General features: G+C 40.3%; 2 protein-coding genes across 3 annotated transcripts; one reads left to right on the forward strand and one right to left on the reverse strand.

Annotated features, from left to right (window-relative positions):
• The first annotated feature begins 262 nt into the window (after positions 1 to 262).
• On the forward strand, positions 263 to 3,896 carry nono (non-POU domain containing, octamer-binding). 2 transcript variants are annotated; one of them, XM_058383287.1, is made up of 10 exons: positions 263 to 415; positions 1,225 to 1,366; positions 1,457 to 1,650; positions 1,730 to 2,031; positions 2,249 to 2,344; positions 2,438 to 2,634; positions 2,736 to 2,920; positions 3,195 to 3,228; positions 3,539 to 3,618; positions 3,737 to 3,896. In XM_058383287.1, exons 2-10 carry the CDS (start codon positions 1,225 to 1,227, stop codon positions 3,818 to 3,820), a joined length of 1,314 nt encoding a protein of 437 aa, XP_058239270.1. In that variant the 5' UTR covers positions 263 to 415; the 3' UTR covers positions 3,821 to 3,896. The 2 variants fall into 2 exon arrangements, with proteins under 2 accessions (XP_058239270.1, XP_058239271.1); XM_058383288.1 differs by having other exon boundaries at positions 3,198 to 3,228.
• A 149-nt stretch (positions 3,897 to 4,045) lies between these two features.
• On the reverse strand, positions 4,046 to 10,459 carry tnfsf10l4 (tumor necrosis factor (ligand) superfamily, member 10 like 4). Its single transcript, XM_058383300.1, has 5 exons — positions 10,115 to 10,459; positions 7,135 to 7,263; positions 6,973 to 7,018; positions 6,748 to 6,834; positions 4,046 to 5,500 (listed from the first exon to the last, which is right to left on the reverse strand). The coding sequence occupies exons 1-5, from the start codon at positions 10,280 to 10,282 to the stop codon at positions 5,079 to 5,081; spliced, it is 852 nt and encodes a 283-aa protein (XP_058239283.1). The 5' UTR covers positions 10,283 to 10,459; the 3' UTR covers positions 4,046 to 5,078.
• Positions 10,460 to 11,021: the final 562 nt, after the last annotated feature.

An 11,021-nucleotide genomic window follows, 5' to 3' on the forward strand; every position in this document is an offset into this window, starting at 1 on the left:
AATAACTACCATAACTGCAATGTGTGTAATATACATGACACAACTTTTAGCATTTTGTTAAAATCTAGTTAAAGCCTAAGATCCAGATTCTGATCTGAAATATTCTCCAGAATCGGACACTCCATCTCTAACGCGCCGCTGCCTACCGAACTATGTCATTTCCGCCATGCACAGCCCAATAGGACTCCAGTTGAGGGATTCGAAACGGACCCCCACCAATCAAAAGACTCGCACTGTATTGCGTCATGTGAGTGACAGCGCTAAGATCCAATCGGAAGACTAAACAACCAAGAAAGAACGGTTACTAAAGAACCCATGTTCGGTTGTGAGTCGCTCCTCCTCTCGTGCTCTTTGTGGTCGAGGCTACTTTTGTGCGTGCGGCCGGTTTTTAAAGGAATATTCACAGACCTTCACGGTGAGGATGCGTTTATTTATTTTTCTGATAAACGGTAAAGTGCACTCATTACATTTTAAATGAATTGTCTGGGTAATTTGCACTAGGGAACGACTCGCTATCTAGCAAGTTTTTAAAGGAGAACCAAGGAGCCGCTATATGGGTTAGCATTACTGATTAGCCACGAATGCTAATAAATCCTGATGTTGAGATCGTGAAATAAATCAAATTAAAATTAACAAGAGAATGTTTTTATGAATTAATCTAAAACAGTTTTATTGAGTTGAGATGAAGCTGACGGAATTGATTAAAATAACAAAGAAATCTGTTCATTGTTTATTTACGAGCAGCTTGTTATTGGCCGAGTCCGAATGGACCTGTGAGTGGAACAGAGTGCACTATAAAGGGTGCATAATGATTATATAACACTCTGGTTATAAAGGGAGTATGTAGGTATAGAGGTCTATTTGGGATTGGTCCATCGTCAGGTTAGTCCTGGTCAGAGCTAGTACGAAAAGGAAAAACAAAGGTCCGAATTCGTCGCCTTGAAGCTCCAAAGAAAGGACCGAGTGAGTTCTTAGGCTCTTTTAAAATTTTTAAGTCGTGTATATTTTAATGAGAAATGGAGTCCGGTCGCTTTGTATGCTTTGAATGATGATCGATTACTACCTTTTGCTACTCTTCATGACATGGTGGCCGCCATGTTTGGATCACGTGACCCTGAGAGCTGAAAACTGATTTAAAAAAAATTTGCGTGCAAATGTGTATCCGCTTTCTGATCACTTGATCCAAATATTTTCGAAATGTTGACCGGTGCTGTTGGTTCTCAGATGCAGGGAAACAGAGGAGGACGTCCCGATCAGCACAACCACGGCCCGGCCAGGCAGCAGCCGAACCTGCAGCACGACAGGAAGACTCCAGGAACGGACAGCAACGGGCAGCACACGGACGGCGGAGAGCAGCCCAGCCCGAGTAAGTACCTGCTGGCAGAAAGCCAGCTTTACGTTACACCACTTTGGAGTCGCATCCGAACATCATTTGTGTCTGTCGCTTCCTTCTCAGATGCCGGACTAACCATTGACCTGACAAGCTTTAAGAAGCCCGGGGAGAAGACGTACACGCAGCGCAGCCGGCTGTTCGTGGGGAACCTGCCGGCCGGCACCTCTGAAGAGGAAGTCGAGAAGCTCTTCTCCAAATATGGCAAACCCTCTGAGATCTTCATCAACAAGGACCGAGGCTTTGGGTTCATCCGCCTGGTAAGAACAGAAGTTAATGTGTGCAGAAAACATTCTCCTATATCAGGAATGTCTAAGGAAAGATTTCCGTTGCCTCCAGGAAACCAAGACCCTCGCGGACATCGCCAAAGCCGAGCTGGACGACACGATGTTCCGTGGCCGTCAGATCCGCGTCCGCTTCGCCACTCACGGTGCCGCGCTCGCGGTGAAGAACCTGCCGCAGTTCGTATCCAACGAGCTGCTGGAGGAGGCCTTCTCCATGTTCGGCCCAATCGAACGCGCCATCGTGATCGTGGATGACCGCGGCCGACCCACGGGGAAGGGCATCGTGGAGTTTGCCAACAAGCCGTCAGCCCGGAAAGCCCTGGACCGCTGCTCTGACGGAGCTTTCCTCCTCACCTCGTTAGTGTCACTGTTATTTTCACACATTTACTTATACATGACAGGATGTTAAAGCTGCTGGTCAGATGTGTGTCTGTAGTTTTACAGATTGACCGGCTGCGTTCAGCTGTCTTAACTGACTTTTAAAACCGAGTTACATTTCCTTGCGGCTGTAAAATCTAGAGACGCATGCACTTTGTGTGTGTGAGTGTGTCTGATGGTGATCATGTGATTCCAGGTTTCCTCGGCCTGTGACCGTGGAGCCGATGGAGCAGCTGGATGAAGACGAAGGACTTCCAGAGAGACTCGTCAGCAAAAACCCACAGTTTCATAAGTGAGTCTCTTTTTCTCTCTTTCGCTCTCACACACTGCCTGTCTTTGTGCCTGACATTAATACTGAAGTCTCTCTGCTCATGTGTGTTGTCAGGGAGCGTGAGCAGCTTCCGCGCTTCGCTCAGCCCGGCTCGTTCGAGTATGAGTACGCCATGCGCTGGAAGGCTCTGATGGAGATGGAGAAGCAGCAGTTTGAGCAGGTGGACAGGAACATCAAGGAGGCGCAGGAGAAACTGGAGCAGGAGATGGAGGCGGCCAGACACGAGCACCAGGTCATGCTCATGAGGCAGGGTGAGTCGTTGTCTCCAAACCTCCCATTTTTAGCAGTTCTCCCTACTTTTCCTTCTTCTTTCATGCCATTCAATCACTCACTCTCTCTCTGTCTGTCTCAGATCTGTTGAGGAGGCAGGAGGAGCTGAGGCGTATGGAGGAGGCGCACAACCAGGAGGTGCAGAAGAGGAAGCAGATGGAGCTGCGTCAGGAGGAGGAGCGGCGCCGCAGGGACGAGGAGCTCAGGGCTCACACAGAGGAGCTGATGAGGAGACAACAAGGCACTGGACAAAACTTTGCTGAAAAGGTACACACACACAGACGGAGGTACTCTAGGGTGTCTGGGTTCCATCATTTTGACCAGAAAGGTCAGGTTTAAAGCCTGAGTTGTCATCAGTATGTGGTCAGAGATGCAGTGCTTATCCACTCAGACTCTGATTTGTGTCACACTGACACCCAGTGGTCAACTCGGACCACTTTTTAAAAAAAACAACATCACAGAAGCATTTGTAAAGACTGGGTCATCTCCTCATTAAACGCTGTGTGTTAACGCTAACGTTTGTGGTTTTGTCTTTCTCTAGCAGAGGGAGCAGGACATGAGGATGCACATGGGAGGTGAGACTCTTCTACACCAAATCTCTCTCATCTGACACCAACCAGAATCCCTTCTCTACTTCATCCCTCGCCGCCTTAGATGCACTTCCTCATTCCTTATCACCTCGTCCTTCCGCTCCTTCTCCTTGACCTCCTTTTACTTTCTCTCTTCCTCGCTGATCACAGCACATCCCTCACTTCTGTATTTATCTATTCACTCGCTCCGTCCCAGCCTTTCCCTTCCTCTCTCAACTGTTACTGATGTTCAAATCCTTCGTAAACATAAACTACTTGTTTTTCTTTAATGCTTGTTCTCTTTCTGGGATCACAGGTCAAGGCCTTCCCATGAACAGGACCTCAATGGGTGGAAACCCCACCCCAGGAGGAGCTCCCAACATGGCTGCTAATGAGGTATGATGTCATGGCTTTCATAAATCAGCATAATATTTCCATTTGAGCTGAGAGCAGTTTCTCAGTGTAGCTTGTTGATTGGTTTATTTGCTTATTTATTTATTTCTTCTCTTTACAGGGTGCTGGAGGAAATGCCGGTGGACTTCCTCTGCCGTTCCCACGTCCTGGACCGCCTGTCGACTACAAACGGCGCCGATTCTGAGAGCCCAGGCCACACTCGTCTTTCAGTGTCTTTGTTTTTTTTTGCCATTTATTTTTTACATATACATACTGTACAATATTTTTAATTCCAGCTAGTGAATTTCGTAGTTTCATCACATGTTTTAAAACGAAAAATCCTTTTGTTTTAAGCTTAGACGAAGTCCTGGATATGATTTTTCTCCTGAAGATTTATTGTCTTGTGCCCTTATTGGGGGTTTTGTATAGACCTTTTGTTGTTGTTTTTTTCCATATTAATGTGATTTATATATATATCCCTTCTTACTAATTTTTTTTTTTTTTTTTTTTTTCGTCCCATGTAGTTTTTTTTATATAGATCTAGTGAATTCGTTTTTGTCTGAAATTCCTGCATTTATAAAACGGCTCACAATAAAAATTCGGGATTCAGTGTTGTATATTGAGCTTGGTCCTGGTCTTTTTTTATTATTGAGACACTAAATAAAAGGAAAGAAACAGCTCAAGTTTTAAATGTAGGATTAAAAAAAATGACCTGAAGGCAGAATTAAAGCGAAACGAAAAGGAGGAAAAAATGCCGGAGTTCATCATAAACTGAAATGAAGTCAAGACATGTTTAGGCATTATTTTTTAATTTGGAATATTTTAAAAATGTGTGTTATATTCAGGAAAATAAACCTGTTAGTGTCATTTTTTTCCCTCTAAAAATATCAAACCTTTTTTTTTATTTTTAAGAATAAAAACATTATATTAAGAAAATCCATTTATCTCAAAGAATTTTAAAAGAAGAAAAATTATATACAAGTCTGGGGGGGCACTTACTTTTGAGCAGCTTGTTTTCCCCTGCATTTAATATTTAAACTTTTTTTTTCCTATATCGTCATCATTATTTACATGATACTGTACGTAGCTATTGAACTGACTGTAAATACAAATCAGAGTTTTGCTAATTTGATGTGAACAGTTTCGTTTTTAGCTCAGTCTGCTAACTCTGCTAATTAGTCTGGTAATCCGATGTGGCTAATATTACCACCATCTTAAACATTTGATTTGGTTTAGGTAAGTTTGCTAGCATGTTAGTGTTACTAATGCTAAGTATCTATTGATCAAAATACTTTCATAAAAATAATAATAAAGAGCAAGTGAGTGTTTTGTTGTGTTGTCATGTGACTCCTTCGTTTGATTTCCGAGCCCACTGGCTCTCAACAAAGTGAGACTAAGTTGTACTGGCTGAATTTGTATCACAGTAAATACTAACGAAGGAATCAGTAACCTGTCCTGTTCTGTCAGTCTATTATAAAAGCCCCAAAGTAAGTCGCCTCTGGTTGAAGAAGAACAGCATCCATGTTGCTGACACACAGCGAGAGCCTGTCTCCCTGCTCGAGCTGGAACAGTGCCCCCTGGTGGCTGGAATACAGACCAACACCAGACACAGAATCGAGGCGCCGACTCAAGGCGCCGGCTTTGCCGAGCATGATCAGCTCCGGGTGCGATGCCGTTCTCTTGAATAAGTATTGGACCAGCTGGAGATTGGGTCTCGCGCGCGAGGTCATGAAATTCATCTGTGAGTAGACGAAATAAACGCCGCCCTGAGGAACCACGATTTCGCCATCGGGACTGAGGATCATCAGACCTTCCTGAGTGCTCTGTCCGCTCAGAACCTCCCAGTTTAGACACTCTAACATGAGCCGGAAATCCTGAGGATCACCTGATACCAAATGGAGAAAAGTGAAAGTTATAAGTCTGTTATTAGAAAATAAAAGCTTTTTCTGCTACTATGTAAGGCGTCCAGTCTCACAACTTAACTTCCTTCTGAATCACTTGACAACAAATCGCAGGGTCTGGTTTTTGTTTAACAACAGAATAAAATTCTGAGGTAAAAATTTAAAGCAATCTGAGATAAAAATCGCAAGAAATCTGAGGTAAAAATTCAAATTAATTCGGAGGTAAAAATCCAAAGAACTCTGAGGTAAAAAAATAAATAAATAAATAGCTGAGGTAACATCTGCATATGCAAAAAAAAGAATCTCAGGTACAAATCCCAAAGTATTTGTAAAGTAAAATCACCCCAAAACTGAGGTAAAAAACCACAAGAAAATGAGTCAAAAATACAAAATAATCAAAATGAAAAATCCAAAAGAATTTGAAGTAAAAACCTGATTTGGTGTATATGATTATATTACATATACTGTATATATTTGTGTTTGTGTGTGTGTGTAATAGCAGTAACACCTGTACAAAAAAAAATATCTGAGGTAAAATTCCCAGAAGTAAAATCCATACATATATATATATATATATATATACAAGATATAGCTAAATTTATGAAACAGCTGAGGTAATACCTGCATGAAAAAAAAAACATCTGAGGTAAAATCCCAAAGTAATTATGAAGTAAATGAATAAATAAATAAATAAAACGATGGTAATAATAAATCCAAAACATATCAAGTAAAAATCCACAATATATACAACAAGTTAACAAAATATCTGATGTAAATGACTGGAAAAAAAATTCTCATGTAAAATCCAAAGAAATCTGAGGTAAAAATCCAAAAAATACACCAATGTAGTTTACACACATACACTGAAACATGTGGCCATGTAGATAAAAAATATGAATTAAATTGGGTTTATATTAAACTTCATTTAAACAAGTTTCTATTTCTAGATTGAGTTTACAAAATTAAAACATTTGATTTTTCAGTATATTAAAAATACACAATTAAACCCTAGATATACGAGAAACTATTCATGTTAATGAAACTCAAGTTTTTAGTCCCAAAAGTGTTTTCTGGTGACTTTTTATACTATGGTTCAGTGTAATCAGTTCTTCTAATCACATGCTGCACTGGATAACAGCGAAATAAACACATTTAACTGTTTTTGTTTTTCACTATAAACCTTTAACTTGTATCAGGAGATGGATTAGCAGATGAATATTATTATTCTGACCTGTTCTCTGCAGACGGTGATATTGCTTGAGCTCCTGCTTTGCCCCGACGTGTATGGCTGGTTTGAAGGCCTGGGTGATGTTGTGTTCTATGAAACACGCCATAAATTAACAATCAGCTGGATGACTACCTCAGCAGCATGTTTTCCTCACCATACTGCTCCAGATTTTTGTGAGATGAATATTTCAATATTTAGTAATTTAGCATGAAAAAGAATATGATTTACCTCCTAAACTCTGCCATAATGAGTTCCTGATGTCCAGCAAGAGTCTCTGTGGAAAAAATAAAAGGATGTCATTGATCCACACTGGAAGCTCCAGATCTGTCTGATGATTTTAGGATTAGATTAGGATTAGAAGTTTTAATGCTGTGTTGTTTCACTCTGTACCGTATTCATGCTGTTCAGAAGTTCTTGCCTCATGAAGTCGCAGCTTGCCAGATCTGCGCCGTGTATCGCTGCTGACTGATGATGAAGACACTCGGTCGGGAAGACATCATGGTCCAGAGATTCACTGGCCTGACAAAATGAAAGTGAAAGCACTTTAAACATGAGGAGACATGACTTGGACTTTATAGGGGTATAACAGGAACATTACAGGAAAACTGAAGAGATTTTACAGTTACATCCTGTAACATTACAATAATGTTACAATGACTTTACAGAGACGTTACAAGACTTTACAGCACTGCTACAGAGACGTTACAATAATGTTACAGCACTGCTACAGAGACGTTACAATAATGTTACAGCACTGCTACAGAGACGTTACAATAATGTTACAGTACTGCTACAGAGACGTTACAATAATGTTACAGCACTGCTACAGAGACGTTACAATAATGCTACAGCACTGCTACAGAGACGTTACAATAATGTTACAGCACTGCTACAGAGACGTTACAATAATGTTACAGCACTGCTACAGAGACGTTACAATAATGTTACAGCACTGCTACAGAGACGTTACAATAATGTTACAGTACTGCTACAGAGACGTTACAATAATGTTACAGTACTGCTACAGAGACGTTACAATAATGTTACAGCACTGCTACAGAGACGTTACAATAATGTTACAGCACTGCTACAGAGACGTTACAATAATGCTACAGCACTGCTACAGAGACGTTACAATAATGTTACAGCACTGCTACAGAGACGTTACAATAATGTTACAGCACTGCTACAGAGACGTTACAATAATGTTACAGCACTGCTACAGAGACGTTACAATAATGTTACAGTACTGCTACAGAGACGTTACAATAATGTTACAGTACTGCTACAGAGACGTTACAATAATGTTACAGCACTGCTACAGAGACGTTACAATAATGTTACAGCACTGCTACAGAGACGTTACAATAATGTTACAGTACTGCTACAGAGACGTTACAATAATGTTACAGTACTGCTACAGAGACGTTACAATAATGTTACAGTACTGCTACAGAGACGTTACAATAATGTTACAGCACTGCTACAGAGACGTTACAATAATGTTACAGTACTGCTACAGAGACGTTACAATAATGTTACAGTACTGCTACAGAGACGTTACAATAATGTTACAGCACTGCTACAGAGACGTTACAATAATGTTACAGCACTGCTACAGAGACGTTACAATAATGTTACAGCACTGCTACAGAGACGTTACAATAATGTTACAGCACTGCTACAGAGACGTTACAATAATGTTACAGCACTGCTACAGAGACGTTACAATAATGTTACAGTACTGCTACAGAGACGTTACAATAATGTTACAGCACTGCTACAGAGACGTTACAATAATGTTACAGCACTGCTACAGAGACGTTACAATAATGTTACAGCACTGCTACAGAGACGTTACAATAATGTTACAGCACTGCTACAGAGACGTTACAATAATGCTACAGCACTGCTACAGAGACGTTACAATAATGTTACAGCACTGCTACAGAGACGTTACAATAATGTTACAGCACTGCTACAGAGACGTTACAATAATGTTACAGCACTGCTACAGAGACGTTACAATAATGTTACAGTACTGCTACAGAGACGTTACAATAATGTTACAGCACTGCTACAGAGACGTTACAATAATGCTACAGCACTGCTACAGAGACGTTACAATAATGTTACAGCACTGCTACAGAGACGTTACAATAATGTTACAGCACTGCTACAGAGACGTTACAATAATGTTACAGTACTGCTACAGAGACGTTACAATAATGTTACAGCACTGCTACAGAGACGTTACAATAATGTTACAGCACTGCTACAGAGACGTTACAATAATGTTACAGTACTACTATGGAGACGTTACAATAATGTTACAGCACTGCTACAGAGACGTTACAATAATGTTACAGTACTGCTACAGAGACGTTACAATAATGTTACAGCACTGCTACAGAGACGTTACAATAATGTTACAGCACTGCTACAGAGACGTTACAATAATGTTACAGCACTGCTACAGAGACGTTACAATAATGTTACAGCACTGCTACAGAGACGTTACAATAATGTTACAGCACTGCTACAGAGACGTTACAATAATGCTACAGCACTGCTACAGAGACGTTACAATAATGTTACAGTACTGCTACAGAGACGTTACAATAATGTTACAGTACTGCTACAGAGACGTTACAATAATGTTACAGCACTGCTACAGAGACGTTACAATAATGTTACAGCACTGCTACAGAGACGTTACAATAATGTTACAGTACTACTATGGAGACGTTACAATAATGTTACAGCACTGTTACAGAGACGTTACAATAATGTTACAGCACTGCTACAGAGACGTTACAATAATGTTACAGTACTGCTACAGAGACGTTACAATAATGTTACAGCACTGCTACAGAGACGTTACAATAATGTTACAGTACTGCTACAGAGACGTTACAATAATGTTACAGCACTGCTACAGAGACGTTACAATAATGTTACAGTACTGCTACAGAGACGTTACAATAATGTTACAGTACTGCTACAGAGACGTTACAATAATGTTACAGTACTACTATGGAGACGTTACAGAGGCATTACAGGAAAACTGTACTTTACTGTAACTTTACAGGGACTTTATCGGGGCATCATGTTACAGGGATCTTACTGAAAACTGACAGTAAGATTACAGGTATGTTATAGGAATAATAAAGAAACAGTTCAGTACAGAGATGATACCTATAACATATTTATTACCAAAGACATTCTCGTAGACAATTAAAGACAAAAATGAGAGAGAAATAGAAAAAGAAAAAAAGACAAACAGGAAGACAGACATGACAACGAAAGAAAGCAGGAAAAAAATACGACAGACAGAGAGAGAGAGAGAGTGTGTGTGTGTGTGTGTTACCGTGTGTAGCTCTCGGGTGAAGTTGTACAGCAACACGGCTGTGATTAATGTTTCAGCTCCCAGAATCACAGCCAGCAGCAGAAATGAAATAGTCCGCAGTTTAGCGTCTGTTCTGGGAATGCGGTTATAACAGGCGTTATAACAGTTACTCTTAATATTTAATGTCATGTTCTTTGTGCAGGCGGAGAGGAATCTGCATGTCGGATAGAAAGTGAAAGTTCAGCTGCCTCTGTATGTGTGTGTGTGTGTGTGTGTGTGTGTGTCTAAGTGACAAACTTGGAAAAGGTTGTGAAGGTCTGTTCTCATTCCTCGCCACTTCCGGGTACATGTTGTTTTGGAAAGTCCCGCAGGACTCAGAAGGCTGTGTCCCAAATACGCGGTGAAGTTAGCTTGATATCCAGACATTAGACAGACACTCGGAAGCGGTATTTTAGGGACCGTCAACAAATTTCTGTACGACTGAAATGTGATACTTGTTACTTAACTGACTACGTGCCCCAGTTATTCTAATTTCTTCTTAAATATACATATGGCATGCGGCATTGCATGCTGCTTTTGTTTATTTATGAATAAAAATTTTATTAATAGATAGTATTAATTATGTATCATGTGAATTAATTTGCTATTATAAATTTATTTTTTAATAAAAAAACACTATTTCTTCAATAGCTCCTGTGTCATGTGACCCTGTGACCCCAAATCTAGTACCAAAATAATCTACTTGGACACCCCCACAAGGTACACCTCTTTGTATCCCAAATCTGAGAATTCTGGTTTATACATATTTTCTCACCCATTTTTTACTGATTGCTCTAATTTTCTTTTGATTCTGTAAGCTTCTTTTTGACAATGATTAATGTTAAAAGTGCTATATAAATAAAAATTGCACTGGAAATATGTCTTCTTT

This window comes from Hemibagrus wyckioides, linkage group LG28 (assembly GCF_019097595.1).
Source record: "Hemibagrus wyckioides isolate EC202008001 linkage group LG28, SWU_Hwy_1.0, whole genome shotgun sequence".
In the NCBI taxonomy this organism is placed as follows: domain Eukaryota; kingdom Metazoa; phylum Chordata; class Actinopteri; order Siluriformes; family Bagridae; genus Hemibagrus; species Hemibagrus wyckioides.

Coding starts and splice junctions, on each gene's coding strand:
- nono (XM_058383287.1), top strand. CDS start 1,225: ATGCAGGGAAACAGAGGAGGACGTCCCGATCAGCACAACCACGGCCCG. Junction 2,345..2,437: donor AAAAACCCACAGTTTCATAA/GTGAGTCTCTTT, acceptor GTGTGTTGTCAG/GGAGCGTGAGCAGCTTCCGC. Junction 3,619..3,736: donor CCAACATGGCTGCTAATGAG/GTATGATGTCAT, acceptor TTCTCTTTACAG/GGTGCTGGAGGAAATGCCGG.
- tnfsf10l4 (XM_058383300.1), bottom strand. CDS start 10,282: ATGACATTAAATATTAAGAGTAACTGTTATAACGCCTGTTATAACCGC. Junction 6,835..6,972: donor ATTATGGCAGAGTTTAGGAG/GTAAATCATATT, acceptor CGTGTTTCATAG/AACACAACATCACCCAGGCC. Junction 5,501..6,747: donor TCACCGTCTGCAGAGAACAG/GTCAGAATAATA, acceptor ATTTGGTATCAG/GTGATCCTCAGGATTTCCGG.